This window comes from Conger conger, chromosome 3 (assembly GCF_963514075.1).
Source record: "Conger conger chromosome 3, fConCon1.1, whole genome shotgun sequence".
Classification (NCBI taxonomy): Eukaryota; Metazoa; Chordata; class Actinopteri; order Anguilliformes; family Congridae; genus Conger; species Conger conger.
In genome coordinates, this window is record NC_083762.1 from 36,446,284 (window position 1) to 36,467,963 (window position 21,680).

Genomic DNA, 21,680 nt, shown 5'->3' on the forward strand with positions numbered 1-21,680 from the left:
CGGAATACGTTAATAATGAACATTATGTACACTACTTTACTATGTAGTCTACATGCAGTCATTTTTACAAATACACAATCTAACATTTTTTTTGATCGCTATCAAAGGTAGCTATATGTTGCCTCCATTAAATGTACATTTCTGTAATCAATATATTAATTTATATATATATATATATATATATATATATATATATATATATATATATATATATATACATTAATATATATATGTAATTAAGTAATGTATTTATTTTTTTCTCATCATTTCTCAAATTGGAGGTTGTGGTCATTATAACGAGACGAAGTAACATCAAATAACAGCATGTATCACTTGAAATAGCCTGAATTTGTCAAACCATATAACATGTAGCTATTATATCATTTTTCTGTATTGATCAGATTGTATTGTGCACAGATTATTTTTATTGGTGTTAAAGAGCGCTCCCTGCTGACGGTTTACTGTAAATTCACAAGATCGTTTGGTTGAAAGGTTGGTTGGGTGAGAGAACACAGACAGGTATCGTAGTTAGCTAGCAAGGTAAAAATAATAAACACATGCTCTTTCCGCAATGGAAAAAAGTGATTAAAATCTCCTTATCATTGCATTTAACCTACTGATATTTTGTACGAGGTGGCACGGATGGTGCAGTCGGTAGCACTGCCGCCTCACAGCAAGGAGGTCCTGGGTTCAAATCCCTGTCCGCCGGGGCCTCTCTGTGCAGAGTTTGCATGTTCTCCCCGTGTTTGCATGGGTTTCCTCTGGGTACTCCGGTTTCCTCCCACAGTCCAAAGACATGCAGGTTAGGCTGATTGAAGAGTCTAAATTGCCCATAGGTATGAGTGTGTGAGTGAATGGTGTGTGTGCCCTGCGATGGACTGGCGACCTGTCCAGGGTGTATTCCTGCCTTTCGCCCAATGTATGCTGGGATAGGCTCCAGCCCCCCTGCAACCTTGTTCAGGATAAGAGGATTAGGATAATGAATGAATGAATGAATGAATGAATATTTTTTACGAGCAGCAACATTGATTTTTTAAACTTCAGTTACTGTCACTACGGTTGAGCACCTTATTTCAGTGATTGCAGTCATTATTTCTTGCTCTCGGGGTTGAAATAGTGTGATTCTTGTTGCATAGATTATTTCAGTATTCGAAGTCTAGATCTGTGTCTCGGTCTTGCACCTCAGTTTACACCTGCTCTATAGAGGCAGAGAAATTTCACGCACAATTTGACCCTCGTTAATTCCGTTTAACAGAATACATAATCAGCCACACTTATAATATATCGTATATATAATCTCCATTGCCATGGAGGGCATTGTATGTACAGTACACTTCTAAAAATATATATATGATTTGAAATCTACTCAGATGATTTTAAATTTATGGACCCCTGGATGTGAAATAACATTTTTTATTTATTTTTTAATTTGTGGAAATATTAAGTATGTTGTGACCACGATGTATTAACACAAGGGAAATGTGTTAATACTTTTATAGTATAGTATATTTGCATGTGGCCCTCTTCCCAATTTTGCCACCAGATGACACTGTTTATTGCACTGAAGGAATTTAAGTGATATATTTCAATAAGGAAATGGTTGATATCTATCATTAAAAGTTAATAATGGTATGCTGTTGGATTGCCTGTATTGTACACTACCAAGACCATTGGTTAAATTTTGTAACTACATTTACATTTTCCTTAAACAGCCCCGCAAATCCACAACTATAGATTGACAGTACTGCTTTGTTTTTTTTTTTGGTTTTTGTATTCTGGGATTTTTAAGTTACTGCACGGTAACCATCATTTTGTAGGAAGCTGACTGGAAAAGTAAGAAAGATATTCTGCTGAAACTAATATGTATTCCTGTACTTATGCAACATTGGCGGATACTGCATACACTACTGGTTATAGCTCATTAATTGTATTTTTGTACAATGTTTCAGTTCAAATTCAGTTTAACTTATGGTTTTAACTTAGATGGCCAAAGTTAAGTAGTGAATAAGGAAGTCAAAAGCATTTAAAATGATTTTTTTACTTCATAGGATAGTGACCAACATTTTGGAGTTAACTTATTTAGCAAAATGAACAGTTCAACAAATTTACCAAAGGTGCTTTTTCTTTTTTCATTTCATTGCTTAAAAATGTACTAAAAGTTTTGCCCGGTAGTTTATGTTGACAAAACAGCTTCATACAAACAACTTCACTCCATAGATAAACAGCACATCAATCAATAATTCATGAGTAAAAAGATACAATCCACAATAACAGTAAGCTTAATTTCCCTAAGTTTGCATCAAACTGTCCTCCCAAAGCCTTCGATTTGAGCAGGAAACAGTTTTGTACAAGATTGTAGTAGTTCATTATTTGAACTACGCATGTACAAGAAAAAATTGAGAACAGGCCAAGCACCGTGGGTGGCTTCTAATTTTCCTACTCTGAAACGACATTGATTCCGTCAGCCTGGGAGTCCTCACAGACAGAAAACAAAAACGGCTTGGGTTCAATGCCAGTTAAACCAGGTTGGTGCTAAATGAGGCGGATAACACTGTGCTTGGGACACCCCGGGAGTTCAAGGAGGCTTTGGCCCCAGGACGGGTCCAATTTAGCTCCAGTACCAGCTGCTCTACCCCAAGGTTGGACAGAAAGTGAACCTGGTTTTCCGTCCAACCTCCTTTATGCTTAGGGCACTCAGAACTGTTTTCCAAAGTCCCGGGCAGTGCCAGCAGTGCCTAGACAGGTCTGAAGGCAGTCATGTATTAATAGCCGACACTGACCAGGTAAATGTCCTTGAGCTTAAATTAGGAAATATACATGCAACATGGAAATTACAATTTGCAAGCAAGAGCACAGAATTCAGCATGATTCATAGAGAAATGAACAAAACATTTTACATTAACATAGCACTATAGTGGAAGCAAATAATTCTTACCTCTTACCCTAATAGTTACATCAATTCTTAATTATTTTTTGTAGCTCTAATTCTAATGTTTCTCTGAAAAAGTTATTACTCAGCAGATGCAGCTCTAACGAATCTCCTAAATAAGAGGAATCTGTTTGAATTTGTACAGTTTCCTCTGTAAGAAACATTGCAAAAACGTTTATTATGGGTTCTGAATCCCATTAAACCTATACTCACTGAGCACATTATTAGGTAGACCTGTACACCAGCTTGTTAAGGCAAATATTTAATCACCAATCATGTGGTAGCAACTAAATTCATAAAAGCAGGCAGACATGGTCAAGAGGTTAATCTTTTTTTCAGACCAAATTTTAGAATGGGGAAGAAATGTGATCTAAATGACTTTGAATTTTGAGCAACAAAATTTACTGAGTGGGCCTTTAAATACATATACTGTGTCTGTAATTTCATTCATGATAGAAGATAGGAAGATGCAGACTGGAATCACTTGGGGGGTTGTTTGCCTTTGATTTCACAAGACAGGAAGTTCCTTGTCCCATCTCTCACAGAATATTGAGGATAACTCCAGAGATGCTTATCATCAGCATGCGCATGCCTCAGGTTATATTTGGCAAAAGATTCATTCATTGGAACAATTCCAGGAACACACAAAAGTAAAAAAGGAGCACAGGCCTGGGTTCAATATTTGTCCTTTACTTCGCTAGCGTTTACCTTTTCCTTCAAGGTAGTTCACCAATCACCAAATTGAACACAACCAACTTTGTAAACACTCACATTTATTTTTCAGTCAAAGCAAAGGAGCCATGTTGATGGAATGTGGGCAACATAAAGAACCATGAAATATAATCACATAAGAAAATGGCATCTAATACTACAGTGCACATGAGCACATTTCTCATTGGCATGTTTTTCTGTGTACACAGCGTTTTGATACGTATTAATTGAATATTATCATCAGCTTTGTATACCTCAAAAAGGCTGTGAAGGTCAGAGGAAAGATGATTTGTGATTGCTGCGCTGTGACATTTATTTCTTCCCTGGATCCGCTCAGAGCAACATTATTATCCTTCCCATATATGCAATGAGAATGTCAAGGGCAGACATAAACATGATCAAGATGCCATACCTCATTAATATCCATATATATTCCAAATGACGTGCTTATCGGGGTGTTTGCAATGAAACTGATGAGTTTGCAAATGTAAAGATTTATTACTTTTATTTTCCCTGTTTCCAAGGGCATTGAAACAAGAGCACTCTTTGTTCAGCGGACCTTTTTTTAATTTGTGTGAAGATTAGAACAGTGTAAACACAGGGCTTTTTACACATGGCATTTACATTCCTAAGATATAATAAGCGCAAGCTGATCAAGCGTGAGCAACATTACCATTGAAAGTTCACTGGGTTCTGTAAATGACAGTGGCCCCAGATCTTGATTCGCGGTCTCGTGCAGAAAGAAACCTTGAGTAGAAACTGGATCTGGAACCAGAGTGCTGTCTGATCAGATCTGGAGCGGGTCATTTTTATTTTCAAAACTTAGCACAACTTTCTCCAGTAATCATTTAGAAATATAAATTGGTAATATGTAGAATGTTAGAAATACGAAATTGTTACTTTACAAATTACTTTTTAATTATATTATTTTCCCCCACGCATTACCGGTTTTGTTCTGCAATCAAAGATGTGTGTGTTTGATAGTCATTTGCATATACCAAATAAGGCACACAAAATCAATTACCATCTAATAATCCTGAGTCAACACCTCATTCTAATGCCTTGTCCTGGGTTCAATCAATATTTGTCCTTAACTTTGACTCACAATTAAATGAAGGCATTTGTTTTTCTCAAACCAATTTGGCGAGTTCAGTGGTGACCAAAATTAGCTCACCAAACTGGGTTTTAACAAAGAAAAAAGTAATCACATGCATCCGTGTATGTCATAATTCAAAGCTAAGGGCAAATGTTAAAGGCTCCAGACCATATAATTGTGAATGTGTGATGAGCGGTGTTTGCTCATCACGTTGTTTCATGGTGATGCTTTGGCGGGTTCATATTTACTGGAGGCGGTTGCGTGCCCCATAAATATTAGACTGAGTTTATATATTGAGGCGGTTCTCTCCGGAGGGACGCATTTCTTTAATAGCCAGGAGCGGTCCCTCCTCAGCTTTTAAACGGAGCCATCAGATGCTCTTCCGAGTGGATCAATGCCAGCACAAATTTCAGATTGCTTTGCTGATGCGGCCAACTTATCTGTGATTCAGCTTTAATAGGTTATTGAGCTGCAATGGCATTTAGGCAGCACGACTGTATTTCAAGTTATCGACAATCAAATCCACACAACTTTCTCATTAGCATACATTTGGACAAACAGAATTAATCTTAACTGCCCTGTCAGGGGAGAACGATGGACATTAATAGGAGGGCGGGGTCAACGTGAGGCAAAGGGTTGGTAAACAAGAGCCTGCTAAATCAGCACATTTCAGTGCATGGACACTGAGTGAACAGGCTTTCTAGTTTCAAAGACTGAAATGGATTTCATGAAAAATGACTTGCCTCTGACTTAACATATATGCAAGCATTACATTTCTCAGCACAAATATATTTTGTCATTAATACTTAGGACTGCTGAACTTGGTACACTGCCAGAGAAATGACAGTTACATTGAATTACACTTACAATTTAAGTCAAAATTCTGAAGAAAAAAAAAGATGATTGACTCAGATTTTATCAAAGTATGACAGATCTGTGAACCTCTGCAACAGTGGCATTTCCAGAGAGAATTTTTCAGGTATGATTATTTATGTGTATAACATTTACTAAAGGAGACCAATTAGTTATTTTATTAAAACATTTGAACGTTTTCTGCATTTTATTTGTACTGTATATGAAGCCTGGGGTGTCATTTGGGATTCCAGGGGATGGTGATTGCCACCCCCTACACTCTCGGAAGTAAGGGTACAGTGGAGGTACATTTTTGTTCTCTAAAGTACAATACTGTTCTCTTGGGTAGAAATAATGACAAATTAATTATTAATCCAATGGTAAGGGGGAAAATTTCATGTACCCACTGTATAGGGTACCACTAAAGTGACAAGCATTTGTATCTTTTTTGGCACTTTTCATACCTGTAGCTTCTTGGTCTTAGTGTTGTTTTGTTTTGTGCGTGTTTTCTCCACCTCAACACCTGTGCCCTCCTAATCAATACCCATTAGTATGATTAAACGCTGATCTTAAATCAGATTAATCTGCAAAAACAAAATTCTTTGGGATTTACATGATCCAGAATAGGTATAATGAGGTTGTTCTTTACACAACAAACTCAACCAACATCAGTGACGTGTACAGGAAAAAAACCACAAGGGCAAGGCAGGTGCAACTTACTAGAACAACCGAATCTAAAAAGTCAAATAAATCCACAAAAAGTAAAACAAAATCTGCTAGCATTCGATGGGTTTTTTAAGGAAGAAATGACAAAATACACTTAAAGTGCATGTGGCATTGCCAACTTTCATGATACCGTCGAAACAAGCATCAACTTTAATGGGTAGGATTTTGCAGATCGGTACTGAGGGTTGAATGTCTAAATTCATAAGCCATCTAGTGTGCTTGAACAATAGGCTAGTTACCATAAATATAAAAATGGTTGGAAACAAGCGAACAGCTTAAAATAAGCTCAAAACCGCAATCAGGGGGAGCCTCGGTGGCGCACAGCTAAAATAATGGACGGTTACAGTTGTACACCGAGGACTGTGTTCGATTTCTGGTTCTGCCAAAGCTGAAATGGAGTGGCAAAATTGGCTCACCTGATCCATCCGGGCCGCTAAGGGACAGGGTATAGGTAGTGAATCCCTAGCTAACATGCAGGCAATTTGAATAAATAGGGTACAATAAAAAAAAAAAAGCAGGGCCAAAGTTGCATATTCGGGGATTTGACACCTCTATATACCGATAGCCTATGTTAATGTCATATTGGGAAAATAAGGACACACGCTGTCTTCTACAACCGTAAATTCAACATTTGAATCATTTTTTTTCCATTCCCAAGTTTTTCCTGAAACACTGTTCCTGTACAAAACAAGGTTAAGCTTACATTAAGTGGAAATTTCTTAAGACTGACATGGATATAAATATATGAACGTGAAACTATGGAAACAGAAAGACAAACTCATATAATACACAGTTCAATATTCATAAAGCACACTTTTGTTGATTGAATTCTCAAGCCCACTGCATTATAATATCTCTGTTCATGACATGCGCTTCAAGCAAAGGTTATTTTAAAACAAAGCAATTATAGTTTGCTTTATTTCTACTCTGCCAATGTTTTGTAACAGGACTCCACAAATATTTAACTCATACATATACAGTGCCTTCAACCATGTGAATATCACCAGACTCAGACTGAGAGAACTTTCCAGAAGAGACACCTACTGTAGATAATCGTACAAGTCAGTGACCTCCTTCATACAGATCGCATACAGACCGACATGTTCGGATCCTTGAGCAGCAGCCAGACACAAGCCGAAAAATCCCTGTTTTAGAAACCTCCCTGAGTGTCCTTCATTTGCTGGGGAAATCCTTTAATCTTTCTTGGGCCACTGGATATACTACTCACTCTGTTTGCACATGTGAGTCCTTCCCTCTATTGACTCTGAGAAAGCCATCAAACAGCACCCCCCCCTCCAACCCTCCTCCCTCTTTCCCAGGCTATTTAGGGTGAGAAGATCAATATGACTGCTCTCCAGGTAAGTGTTCAAAAAATACCTGTCTGCTGCTTCTAGTAAGGCTCAATACTGACAGTTATGCAACAAGGCTTTGCTAATCACAGCCGTGTGCAACACAAGGCTATGCCAATCAAACCGGCAGCCATTAACCGCGCCAAGTAAGAAAAACGGCGGGTTCTCACATTGTTCGGCTCAATTTCTTCATTACACTGAATGCAGCCAAACAATCACAAACCACAACAACAATAGCTTCCCTGGGATTCATTATTCTTTCATTCAGTCCTCGTGTGACATAACTGAAAAATATGAAAAAGAGACAAGGGAGTTAAATGGGTGTACTTTGAGTTCATATGAATGCATAAAGAATCCATTTCATATTGTAATGTGATGCAAAGTCATTTGGTCTATTTCTGTTCATTGTAATTAATGTAGTCTTTCAGACACATTAGGATGTTAGTAATGTAAGTGAAAGGTTGGACTTGGATGGGGTAATGGGTTAGTGAGAAATGTGTTGTGTGGTGATTTAGATGAGTCTGTGAAACTCAAGGCTGAGTGGGCCGTCTACATGGTCCAAACCATGAGATTAAGTTACTGTTTGATATCCAGCGCAGGTTGCATTATTTAACCCTTTGCACATACAAATAGATAAAGATAGAAAACTTGCAGTATAATCTTGTCACTATCTATAACCTGTTTGGAGTTTCTGTGTGGTGAGTTTTGCTGCTGGCTTTATATGTTTGAAGAAGAAATATTTGTGCAAAGAAAATTAGTCCTGCCAAACTGATTGAGATGATAAAAAAAAACATCCATTACATTATATACCGTCTGTTGAAATGATGACCAAACAAAACACAACTGTAAATTTTATAAAACTGCTCAACTGCCAACTGCAGGTTTAGGTTGCCAATTCAGGGTAATAGCATTGTGGCTTTCCTGTCACTGGAGATGTAGCTAACATGAGCGCCAGGTCCTGACTTTAAAGACCTGACTTTCTACACTCCTAAGCTTGTATTACACTCTCCAAGCTACCTGAGGTGTGCCCTTCCTCACTTCAGAAATGCAACCACTAAATTATGAATTAGACATTCCATGAACATTCCACTGAATAAAATGACAATGGAATGAGCTCATTCTGACCCACACCGACAGCACCGATGGTAAATGTATACTTTCCCAGAGTTGCTTTGAGCGTATCCTATGGGCCTTGTCCATTTAATAACTACAGGATGTTTAAAAGTGTTAAACTACACGATGCCACATGCCTCAGACTATATCCAACTTCTGAGACTAACAAACCAACTAACAAGCCAACAAACCTCAAACCTAAAGGTAGAATCTGTCATAACATCCGACACTTGTTTTAATAAATATATTTATTTATTTATTATCTTGCAATCAATCAGTATTCATTCAGGTCCCTCGTCAGGGCCTTTCTGTGTGGAGTCTGCATGTTCTCCCCGTGCCTGTGTGGGTTTCCTATGTATACTCTGGCTCAGTCCAGTCCACAGTCCAAAGACATGCAGGTTAGGCTACTTGGGGGGTGTGTTGGGGGTGTTGACAGGGTGTTGCTGTGAAAGAGCATGCATGCTCAGTCAGCCTACCCTGTAGTCAATCTATAAATAAAGGCTAATGTATAAAAATAAACAAATGTCCCTGTAAGCATATATCTTTGGGTGAAAGTACTGTACCCCAGGGCTGGGCTGATTACATCATAATTGTGTGATTGACAATCACCATGGGTAATCAACACACACAAAAAAGAAATCATAATAATCATCCATTGCATAATAATGCAATGACACTTTTCCATAATGTTTCAAAAAGCATTTACGTCCCGTATAAATAAATTATTTAATGTACAGACCACACGTTCACTCAAAGACACAGTACTTGCAATTCTCACTGCAACAGACCTACAAAGCGTGCTTTCTCATAACTTTACTGTGCTCCATCAATGCGGAAGGGGGTTGGGCAGCATGTTGTTGTGTTTAAATTGGCCTTTGCAGTAGGCTAGGAATTCCTCTTCTTCTTATTATTAATATTATTACTATTATTATTATTATTATTATTCTAGTTGCATGTTAATATAATGAATGACATCAATCACGTGGTTTGACAAGACAGAAGTTCCCAACACTTCTGATGGCTGCAGCGACTTAACTGACAACACAACACAGGATTGATGCAATGAAATCCAACATCTCATCCGGTGAATTCACATGACGTGACACTATTTCACTGATAAGAGAGATTTGAGGCGAAGTCAAGGTGGTGTTTGTTGGCAAACCCAAACATCCCACCATTTCCTCAAGAGAAATCATCGCACATTATTTTACGCTGCAAATTTTACACTGGCACATTATGCCACCGGGGCGAATTCCCCCATATTTTTAGGTTTTTCAATTCCTGCCTTTTTATCCATTTGTGACAGGATCATATGAAATTCCAAATTCTGGGAGCATCTGTATTAGTGGTGTGTTACTCATCTTCAAGCACAAGGCATTAGATGAAGAAACGGACGCTTTTCCATGAAAAACTAAATCGTACATGGCGAAGCGGGGGACGTGGAGGGTTAAAACAGAGGCAGTGGAGATATTCATGTTAACACGGAGGCAGTTGGCAGTTATCTGGCTCGGACTGAAAGGTCGTGAAGCAATCGACATGGCAACCGGCCCACAGGGTTCATGGGAGTTATCAGACCATGAAAACCCCTGGCTGAAGGGGCCTGAGCAGGTCACCTGTAGTCACATCTCTGATTTGATATGTTCTACAAGGGGTAGTCACATTGCACCTACTCCAGAATCACGCCTACTCTATTCTCTATGCTGACCTATGCTGAGGTACAGAGATATAGAGTGATGAGTATACAGTAACGTGCAGTGTTTTGAATGTACGCAAGAAATGAGTGTCATGAGTACAAATGCTATACTGCACGTGCAGTGGGGTAGCGCAATTCTGCAGGCCCCCCCGCAAGGTCCCCTCGAATATTAACTTAGAATTAAACACTCTGTCTGTGTAATAGGCTCATAATGTGCAATCCACGTAAACATAGAGAAATTTAACAATATTTGTCAATTAGTCTAATTAGACTAATTGTGTGGTGAAACAGGCTGAACAACGCTCCTTAGCGGTGATAAAATAACAATATTCCACTGCCTGTCGTGAGTTATTGCTTTAGTATAGTTTTGACACATCAAAATTGGTGGGACATAAAACTTCCTTTAAACTAATCATTGCCCTCAACCTGTTTTCTTTCCTTTCGATTAACAAGCGTGCCAATGATCTGACTAATCAATTGCAATGAAACATGCAGCTTCTTTAAATGGTGTTAAATGAAAATACAATTTAGAAACATCACTAAGCAGTGGTGGAGCCGTCCCCTAATTTTCATTGAGTATCAATACAATGATTCATTTACAAAATACTCAGTACCATCACATACAACCAGCTCTTCCATTAGGCAGTCTAGTAGCATATGCCTTATGCATTTATTTTTATTTGCATTACAAATGTGTGCATATATTATCAACATTATTTGCCGACACGTATAGACTAATTTCTCTGCACTCACACTCAGAAAATATACTCGAGTGGAAAAGATCTGCAATGCGTAGATTGTAAACCATCTTGAAGGTTTGTTATTGCTGGTTATTCTGAAAGCCAATACAGTAGTTATTTTTTGCTAAGTGTAGGCTAGGCTACTTTGTGAAATAGATTTGTAACACGTTGAGATGAAAGATTAGCTTAAAGGAAAGTTTTGTGTCCCACCAATTCTGAACTCACGAGACGCCACTGCACATGTCACAAGTAAACAGAAACCGTAAGCCATGCAGGAGTACAACAAGCCATGCTGGGGCACATTGTAACACTGTGTTCAAACATACCCCCACCTATTATAAATGCATTAGCCACAATAACTTTTAATGTAACATTGTATATTCCATCTATACTATGCACTTATTAGGTCCTATTTAGCACTCGCTCTTATCCATTTCTTCCAAGACATTCATGACATATTAATGTTGTCATATGTGGATAGTATAGACAGAATATAGACCATTTCTACAGGGCAATTATCAGATAAAACATGTAAACAGTAAATCTTACATTCACCAACCTTTGACTTGTATTAAAAGAAAGCTTTACCAGTCTTTCCACCATTTTGGACGCTGTTTAAACTTACCCCAGAGCTGTTTTAACTTGCCCTTAACTTGCCCACTACTTTTGACGGACAGTATGTCTAAGAAATGTGATTAATTCACTTGCTGATTTGCATTTCTTTTTCCCTTTGCACAATGTAATAACTATTAGAAAGTTGAACTGGTCAAATATGTTGTTGGATGTAACAAGTGCAGCACCAATGGAAGTCCGATTTCTTATTGATTTATGATACATTATTCTCTATTCATTATTTATTTATTAGGAAATAAACTATTTAACAGATGAATATCAGAATATCTTTAAATAATTCACAAACTGCACAAAAGAATGTCAACACTTTTCAATGTGATTTCAAGCCTCTAGCTGCCTATTACTGGTGATATGCACGAATTGTCTGAACCCTGATATGAATCGCTATCAGCTTGGTCCTAATTCGCAGGTAATACTAATTGCATTTACATTCATATTTATGCTTATTTTGGGACCTTGGTATTTATATGAATGTCAAGGAAAAAAACACATTTCAAACATAACACCACATTCGCGCATTCTCACTGGTCTGAACCCGCAACGCTAACTCAGTTTATTCATCCCACACGGCGCAGGGAAACGCTCCCAACATGGGCAGACAAGGAAATAAACTTCAAAAAGAGCAGCGTGAGGTGAAGCCAAGTGAGCGACATTAGGCAGGGCTCAGAATGCCAGCCAGCACCCGGCCAAGTAGATACAGCGGCCCTCATGCAGAAGGCGGCCCTGAGCCACGGTAGTATCTGCACTGTGACATTTATGATCCTCATTATACCCTCTCTCTGCATACAAACCCTGTCTCGCACTGACATTTCAATGCAAATCGCACACAATGGCTTTTGTATTTGAGGTCACTTTAAAGTATAAACATGCGCCATCCGGTCGAAAATGATCAACAGATACCAGCGATGAGGGAACAAATCTCCCTTTTCTTGCTCCGTTTGAACGTGCACTCATCTTGAACTCATCAAACAAAACGGCAAACCATGTTTACCTAAAATTCCTACTGAACAGTCAAGTTTATTTATTCTGGTGTTTTGGAGGCTATTTCTAAAAACCTAATTCCAGTCACATCAATGGATAAATGTAGTGCCATTTTAATTTTTAGAAGTGCAGTGCTAAATCAATCATAGTTGTGTGGATTTAACTAGAAACAGAAACACAGCCTCGTGAAAACCTCACCAGGAAACATATTCTCGCCAGGAAACATGGACTCATCACAAAACAGAGTCTCATTAGTAACCACGATACCTTTAAGAAAAATGTCCTCATCACAAAACACAGTCTCATTAGGAACCACAACATCACCAGGAATCAGTCAGTCGTAGCACTCAGCCAAGTCACAAAAAAATGGCTTCAGGAATTCATTATTAAGCAAAAACCTACAGTGTTTGCAGAGATGCTGTTTACCTCATTCAGGGTCACCATTCAACAGAAATGCTCTGGCGAGAAGCCTTTTAAAACCACTCAGAACTCAGAAGTACAAACAAAACCACTCTGAAGTTAGATCTCCCCGAGTTATCGGCAGTGGCAGTTTTTTTTCCAGCATAACAAGACAGCAATCTGATTCTGCCTTAGACGGCCACAGCGCTACAACATAGCACGGAGGGGCAAGGACGAGACAGAAAGAGAGGTTTAGCTTTCAGCCTGCATTCCTCACCATCCGAGTTCAGGTGAAGACACAGGACTGACAACTCATTATTCAGTTGTCCGTCCCAGCGCGGCTGTTTGGAATGAGGGGGTGAGGAGGCCATCCATTCTGCGTTCCTCCAGCGCAGCACGTGTGCTTAAAGAGAATAAGCCGGCACGCGGCTCGTGCTTTTAAGGGCGCGGAGTACGAGTTGGAGGTGCGAATTTGAGGCGCGTTCAGGTTGAGCTGGCAGAACTGTACGGCTAATTGACAGGCTGTTTTAGGTTGTTGACAGGCTGTTTTGGATTGCGCTCCAGGAAGGCGGTCACTTTCACGGTCCCCAATTCTCTGTCTTTGTCAGGGAGACAGGAGGAGAGAGGAAAGAGGAGAGCGGCCAGATGCTGCACACCCTGTGGTGGTGGTGTTGGGGGGGGTGCTGGGGGAGGGGGGTCTGAGGTTGCTGGGTGTTGGAAGGCTGGCCATTAGATGATGTTGTTCCCTTGTGTCACCCCTGAGATACACAGCTTACCCCAGGTGATTGCCTGCAACATGTTCAACATCACTGGCCACCTGTTACTCTCTAACATGGCTGGCATGGTGAGAGAGAATAAACTAAAGGATAAGGTGCTTCATTGTCTATTCAGGATCATTTCTGCAATACCGTAGAAACATATGAGACACAAACACTTCGGGATTGGCAGTAATTCATAAACCTCATTGCCGAAATATACACATTTTATTAGAATAATTGATTGGAATGGTTGTTTGCATTATTGCTACATTATTATTAAACAGGCTTTCCTTTTGTTGCTATGGATTCCGTTATGTTAATAATCTAGACACAAGACATAAGTAGGATGTTATTAGAACATTGTTTTTTTATCCAACATAAGCTTCCAATAAGCAGCATAATGCAGTAATCACCTGTCTGTAGTTGACAGCTGCTAGCAAAACTGCTATAGGTCATTACATTCATTACATTCAGAAACAAAAACATTACCAAGCTAATGTCATAAGCAATGTACCCATTGTGTCAAAGACAGAAAAAATTATGAAAGCAAGAAAAGAAAGATGTACTAAGAAAATAATTAGAAATATATGTATGTGGCACCAACCAAGGTCCAAAGCAAGCTGAGGATGGTTCTTTTGTTGTAAGACACAGCATCACCGAAGGAACATTGAAAGGAGTGCAGGCAGTTTCTGACTTTTCAGCTGAACATAAACTGCTTCTAACACTGTTATTAAAATAAAATAAATGCGCCTCTCAATATGTCAGGCAACCCATAGTGCCTTTCATCAAACACGTGAATGTACCATTTTTGTATTTCATTTGCTGCACCCTAGGGAACTTGCAACCACTTTTAAATGGGTTAAACACACAGTTTTGGAGAAATAGATGTATTTCCATATTTTACTGTGTCAGTTATAATAACAACTAACAATACAGTATTTTACAATGTATTGTAAAATAAGGAGCTTGAAAAGGAATAATTGCTTATGCCATTTCATGGTTCATATGACTGGTCATTCCACTCAACTACAGTATGAGTTTCTATGTACTTTTCTTCTAACATCAAAGCCACTGAAATTCCAGGGCTGAGGTGAACGCTGTTGGCATTTGTGGTGTACACCATCCGATCTTATCTGCTGCTGACTATTAAGGACACACAATGCCTTATTTATTATTCCCCATTATTCCCTAGGGAGCCACCTTTGTTGTCAGTGCCTAGAACCATCCTTGCAGTTGATTCAACCACACAGCCTTACACTCCAAAATTCTCCCCATCATTTTGCCCACTATGGAACAAAAACTCTGACCGAGGCACCAATACAGACCTCTGGCAAAGTTGCGTTTCAATGTTTTCTAAGTGAAGGCACCGCTGAATTCCAAGTTGACAGAGAATTATGACTGTTTTTACTGCCTATTATTTGATTTAGGGGTGTTAAATCGGCAGGGGTGTACATGTTATTCACATTAGTCTCATGCCATTAACCATTCAATTATCTTTTCAGATGCGCCTGCCTCGTAACCAAGACCTCAAGGTGTAACATGACATATGGGAGATCAGCACCTTTAACACATTCATTGTCAAAGTAGGTTTTATAGATTTACTCTCGCTTGTTTGTTAATCTCAGTAATATATTGCTCTGAAAGAGCCTTCATCCATAAACAGTAGAGCAACGTGAACACCAACTGGAGACCCTCAGCATAAAAACACCTCCCTGTGTAACATGTTGAATAGGCTCCCAATTTAACACTCGAATTTCACATTATGACAATTAGTTGAGGAAAAATCATTTGATAAGTGGATATCTCTCCGATTCTCTGTAGTCTATCATGAAGTGTTGCCTTTCAAAATATAAATGATTTGTGTCAAGAACAGCCTCAATATTTTAATTATACACAATAGCAATGATTGCAACTGCCAAAGAACAAAACATTTTTTAATCAATAAGAAGAACCGGATAAATCAATACGCCGTAAGTGCGCAAGGAAAATAATATGAGAAGATGTGTTCCCACAAACAACCACCGTCAGCATTATGAATGCTCAACGACAGACAAATGGCAGAGACGGAGATACATTTTAAATAGCCAAAATGAGAGCCATTCCAAACTTAAAATAGAACTGCTATAGGATTCAGTATAGTAATATGGCTGTAGCATTTGAAATGTGAAGTCTTCCTGCCGGTATAGTAAGCCAACTCATTCAGCTAACAACCATTTAAAGCAGAAAAAAAATATTATTTGATGGCAACCACAGGTCCCCTTCAAAATAAATAGAAATGTTTTTAAGGATTTATTGATCATATACTCTTCCAGCAATTGGAAATGTTTAGTTTCTTTTATGCTTCATATAGCAAGTCATTGTTCCAACCTTATTTTATATTTGGCTGTCATTAAAATTTATTCAATGCAAAAATATGACTTCACATTTAGGTTACCGGAGTGAAAAGCAAGACAAATCTCCATGCTAAAACAATGTGCATGTATTAATTTAGAATTTAAAATACATTCTGAATTATATCCTTCTTTCTGCAAAGAAAACAATAAGCAAATACACTGGGGTTCCTGTATCACCATAGAATAAATTGATCAAAACATCCAAACACACAGTGGAGTTGAATCTTCATAATCCTCTGAAAAAAACCCTGAAGAAAGCGCTGATGTCCGTGTGACTCACCATGACCGTCTCATCACGACACAAACATCATCTTAAAATCATTGTAAAATCAATTCATTAACTTTTCCAAACACCCCAGAATGGGGGAAAAATGGAAGACAACCACATGGTAACCGAACCCTAATATACACATATTATAGCCATGTGAATGATTCTAGACATACTGCACAGGGTTTGTATCAATTCTGGGACTATATCAATTGTCATAATTCTAGCGAGCACTGCCTACTTGTTGTCACTTCCAGGGTTTAATGCTTTTGCGACTGTCCATTGTCCTATTTATTAATACTGTTCTCTGTTACTTTGACATCAATTGATATTGCATATATCATGGATGGATTATATATATATATATATATATTAATATTTTAGGATATTTTACTATTTCCCCTCTGGGGATAATTATGTTCTTTATTTTGTTATTCCAGTGTATTTATCTAGCTGTACCGTTTTCTCACCAAGTAAATTTTCTTGAGCGCAGCACTATTTTCAAAAGACAGAAAGGAACAGAGTGCGTGAGCCCCCCGGGAGTTGGGTGTGAGGAGGATGAAACATCTGCTCCCGGGCTGAGATCCCCGAGCTGGCTGCGTCCCCGAGACGCGCTCTTACAGCCCGGCTCCGAACGCTGCCCGCGGGTCACGGGAAGGGGGAGCCAGACATCTGAGACAAATCTAACTGACAGCGGCACAGACGCAGACCGCAAAATCCGCCGGGGAGGGACAAGTGACCCGAGAGAAACTTTCGGGGGACTGTTTCGAGGACACCCACCCCCCTCCCGCTCCTCCGTCCCCCCCAGCCCCCAGAAAGCAGAGACACGACGCTGGCAAACTGGGGAGAACACACTGCCGAGGGTCTGGTTCCTTAGACACGGGCTACCCGTGTGTGTCAGACAAGTTCAATGGAATGGAGCTCGTGCACAATATAGTTATATATACTTTATGCGTTTAACTGTACATATTTCTACCTATTTTTGCATTTGCCCATTTTAATGTTCCTTCTATTTTATCTTCCACCCTTTGTTGTGTTTCTTTGAGAATGAATACACAACATATTTGTTTTATAAAATTGAGAGTTGGCAAACTGCCACCACAATGTTCTCTATGTCACTGGTTGCCTTTGAACATTTGAAAAAGTACTGGAGAGAGGGGGGGAAACAGTCTGACAACAAGACATATTTAGAAACAAAGAAGGATTATTCAACTTTTCTTTTGGCCTGTGTCACAGTGCAACAAATCTAATTCCATATAATGGCCTTTGATGAAAATGAGTGTGCCCAGTGCTCAGAAGGGCAACGGTATCAATGCACAACATGTAATATTTTGTTTTGACAACAGCACTTAATCATCGGTAAAGAAATTGCAAACTCCATTTTGTCCAGAGTTTAAAATTCATTTCCCATTTGGACAGCACCTTTAATAAATGCCGAACGGTGTGCACAGGGCAAGCCTGAGAATTGTTTATTCCTTTTAGTCAATTGGGCTAATGCAAGAATCATGTCCATCAGCCTGTAAATATTTAATCTTAAAGGCAATGACGTTGAAATACAACGTTAGCGTGAAACATTATCGCTCCTTACACCCCTGCTGAAAGGCTCTTGTAATGAGAAGCAAGCCGCAGGTTTGTAAGCCTGCGGAGAGAAAGCTTGTTTTTACAGGAAGCTCTCTCTTTTGCCTGCGTTGGAGGCAGTGTAAAACCACCGTTTGCCTGTGAAAAGTAAGCGTGCTCCTACTCTCTTTTTCCACTCAGCAGAAACGCAGGAGCTGCTGTTCTGTACGGTCAGACCAGCAGCGGTCACGAGAGATCCTGACACTTCTGCACCGTTTGTGGCCGAGGCTTCACAGTAAAAACTATTTATAGAAGCTTATCTAAACAATACGCCTTTCGGAGAATACTGAACAAACAAGAGTCGTTTTATTTTACACAACACTCACATCTCTGTATCGGCACAAGATGTTAACAAGGAAAAAGTGAGAAGCGTAATGAAATGTAGCGTTGCGTTCGAGTAAATTTAATTTCCGTCCTTGCTGAAAAGGTAATTTCACCTCTCCCGGTTAGCCCGCACTTTTTCCGGACACGCATTTCGGCATTTTATTCGGTCGTTGGTGAGCGATACCACGTTTCGCATTCAGTGCGGACGGCGTCCGGAACACGGAAGCGCGCTGGACCTAACCACGTGTGAAGAAACTCGACGCGCTCTTCTAAAAAAACTTGGCCACTCACCACAGAGAAGTCCTTGGCGGAGCAGTTGTGCCCGCTGAAGTTGCAGCTCTTCAGCATCCCATCCAGCTGGTGCCCCGTCCTGTTAAAGATGTCCAGCATGTCGGGGGCGGGGTACTCCAGATCGGTGGGCTTGTGTCCGTCCTTGTTCTTGGGCGGCAGCCCCGTCAGGTTGGCCAGGTGGTAGATGTCGGCGTCGCTGAGCGCGGAGAAGCGGAAGCGGTTTATGTTGCAGATGGTCACGGCGGGGAACACCATCTCCCGGCTGGCCTCCTCGCTCAGCACCGTCACGTGCGGGTGCTCCAGGTACGAGATGGCGGACTTGGCCGCCTGGTACAGGAAGAAGACCAGGGAGACCGAGAAGACCAGCGCCCACAGGGTCTGCCGGACGCCCAGGCGCCCGGACACGAAGATGTGGTTGATCCCGTGCAGGGAGCAGGAGTTGGCGAAGCCGGCCAGGTCCTTGACCGGGGGGGCGCAGCTCTCCTCTATCAAACTCTCCTTATCCGCCTCCTGCCTACCTTTCTGCTGCTCATCCTCCTCTGCAAATTTGATTTTGCAAACAAATTCGATCGGCATGTGGGCAGCCAGGTCTGCTTTGGGGTTGCTTTTTGATTACAGCTATCAAGCCCTGCTTCAGCTCCTCTCTCCCTCTCTCTCTCTCTCTCTCTCTCTCTCTCTCTGACACACACACACACTCACTCTCTCTCTCTCTTTTCCCGTTTGTCTCCTCAACAGATCTCAACTCCACCAAGAAAAGAAAAAAAAGAAAAAGAGGCAGGAGTGGCGCTTGCTGCTGCTGCTGTCGCCGCCACCGCCGGTACTGTTAGCGCCGCTGCTCGAAGCGCTACTTCTGTCCCCGTAGCCGCGCACACTCTGCCGTCTCTCCCCCGGTCCTGGATCCACGCGCGCGCGGGAGCCCTGCTTATCAGCGGCGTTACAGCTGTCAAAACCACGCACCCTCGCCTCGCGCTTCAGACCCTCAGATGAAAATGCAGCATTTTGAGTAGAGCTAAAAAGAGCAAGGGGATACTTAATAATTCATGAGGAGCAACACTGTGATTATTTCCTCCTGGCTGGCGGGAGCAGCGGCTTCCCAACACCTCCCCCCCAACACCCCCCACCCCCCACCACCACCCCCACCCTCGCCCCCTTCTCCCTGTTTTCGCCTCTGCCGTCTAATCCACTTGTGTGACGGCTTTCCTTGCCCCCTTGACCGCGAGGACTTGGTGCCAAAGGTTACACTGCTGAAAATCCAGCCATTCATGGGGGGGGGGTCGGTATCAAAGCCCCCCGCACCGATAGGTCACCTGCAGGGGACTAATTGGAACAATAAAGAGGAGTAAGAGAGGTGGAGGAGAGGAAAGGCAGGCAGGTCTCTGCGATCAATCTTCTCATCGGGACAAAAAAAAAAGTGAAAGAATATCGACCGGGCTAAAGTATCTGTCAGAGATTAAGGAAGGCAGTACAGCAGCCCTTTCTTATCAGGAATTAATGGCAGCATCAGAGGGCTCGGGCAGGCATTTAAATTAGCGGCTGCCATCTGATTTGTATCCAGATGACGTTAGAGATGTTGAAATAAAGCATCGATTTAGCCGCTTTTCGCCTCCTTTTTACAGTGCGCTTTGGTGCCCTTAATGACCCCTTTCTTTCATGAGCAAACTCCGTCAAGTGAACAGGAAATACAAAGGCGTATTCTAATGCATGGGTTATTATTATTTCAAGATTTATGAAAAACAGTGGAATAAGGAACCGGGTCTCTGTATCCATATCCATGAAGGCTATGCAGTACGTGGACAGTGCATAATCCAGAGTTACTGTGACTAAATGAAGCGTTGCGCTAGGCACTGAAGCAGTTAAAAGCAGACACCCCTCTCCTCAGTGCTCCCTGCACAATGCTGGCCACAGAACGGGGAAGCCAAGGCTCCAGGAAATAACACAGCATGTTCAGTAAAGCAGAAAATGCTACAAGTGCATTTTGTCATCGCTGGGTTAAAGTCATTCTGTGTTTGGCAGCCAAACAATCTGAAGGACCCGAATAGCTTTGGAATTCGCAGTAGAACATTCTGATTGGGGATGATGCTTTAGAGAGGGGGGAGAACGAAAAAAAAAGAGAAGAAAACAAGTGATTGAAAAACCAGCCAGATGGGAAAATTTTGGTCTGCTGTTTTAGTGCTTGCTGTTGTTTACTTACTGCATCAGACTTCAGTTATTACCTTGAGCAGAGCGGTATCATTCTTTATCCATGTTCGGTGGGAAGTGGGATCCAACTATCCTGTGCAGGGTAGAGCCTGGGAAATGCACTTATTCCCCATAAAGACCGACACGGCACGTCTTACAGCACCTTTGTAGCCCCTCTTAAAGGCACAAGCCACCCACTCCCTTAACGCCGGAACCACGACAGCCGTCTATACCCAGGAAACAGTCAGATATCAGAAGACTGCCCGTTGATGTGATTTAGTGTGGATACACTGAAGCTCCTCTGGGGCACGGTCCACTGTCCCGTAAAACCTCCCATCCCACCAGGTTCCCATCGACTTTTAGTCTTTTTTTAGGGATCTTAGGGATCCCCGGAGGAAAAATTAAGGCTGTTTACAGTGACGTGCGGGTCGGAGACAACCTCGGGGTCCACACACGATCGCGTGCGCTGAACGGGGGGGGGGGCGGGGGTGTTGATGTGGGTGATTATGTGTCGCAGCTACCCCTCCTCCCCGCAGAAAGGGAAATTAGAGAAGGTTCCCTGGAAACCCATTTGCCACATAAACCGCCATTTCCACTGAGTGGAGAAAAAAAATGACATTTCAGTCCAC

General features: G+C 41.0%; 1 protein-coding gene across 2 annotated transcripts in view; it reads right to left on the minus strand.

The window, feature by feature from the left end:
• Positions 1-19,449, minus strand: part of LOC133124269 (acid-sensing ion channel 4-A-like) — a 97,374-nt gene extending 77,925 nt beyond the window's left edge. For both annotated transcript variants that reach the window (XM_061235312.1, XM_061235311.1), the window contains exon 1: positions 18,874-19,449. In XM_061235312.1, coding sequence (XP_061091296.1) covers positions 18,874-19,449 — 576 coding nt within the window. The remainder of the gene's footprint in view (positions 1-18,873) is intronic.
• Between the last annotated feature and the right edge of the window lie 2,231 nt (positions 19,450-21,680).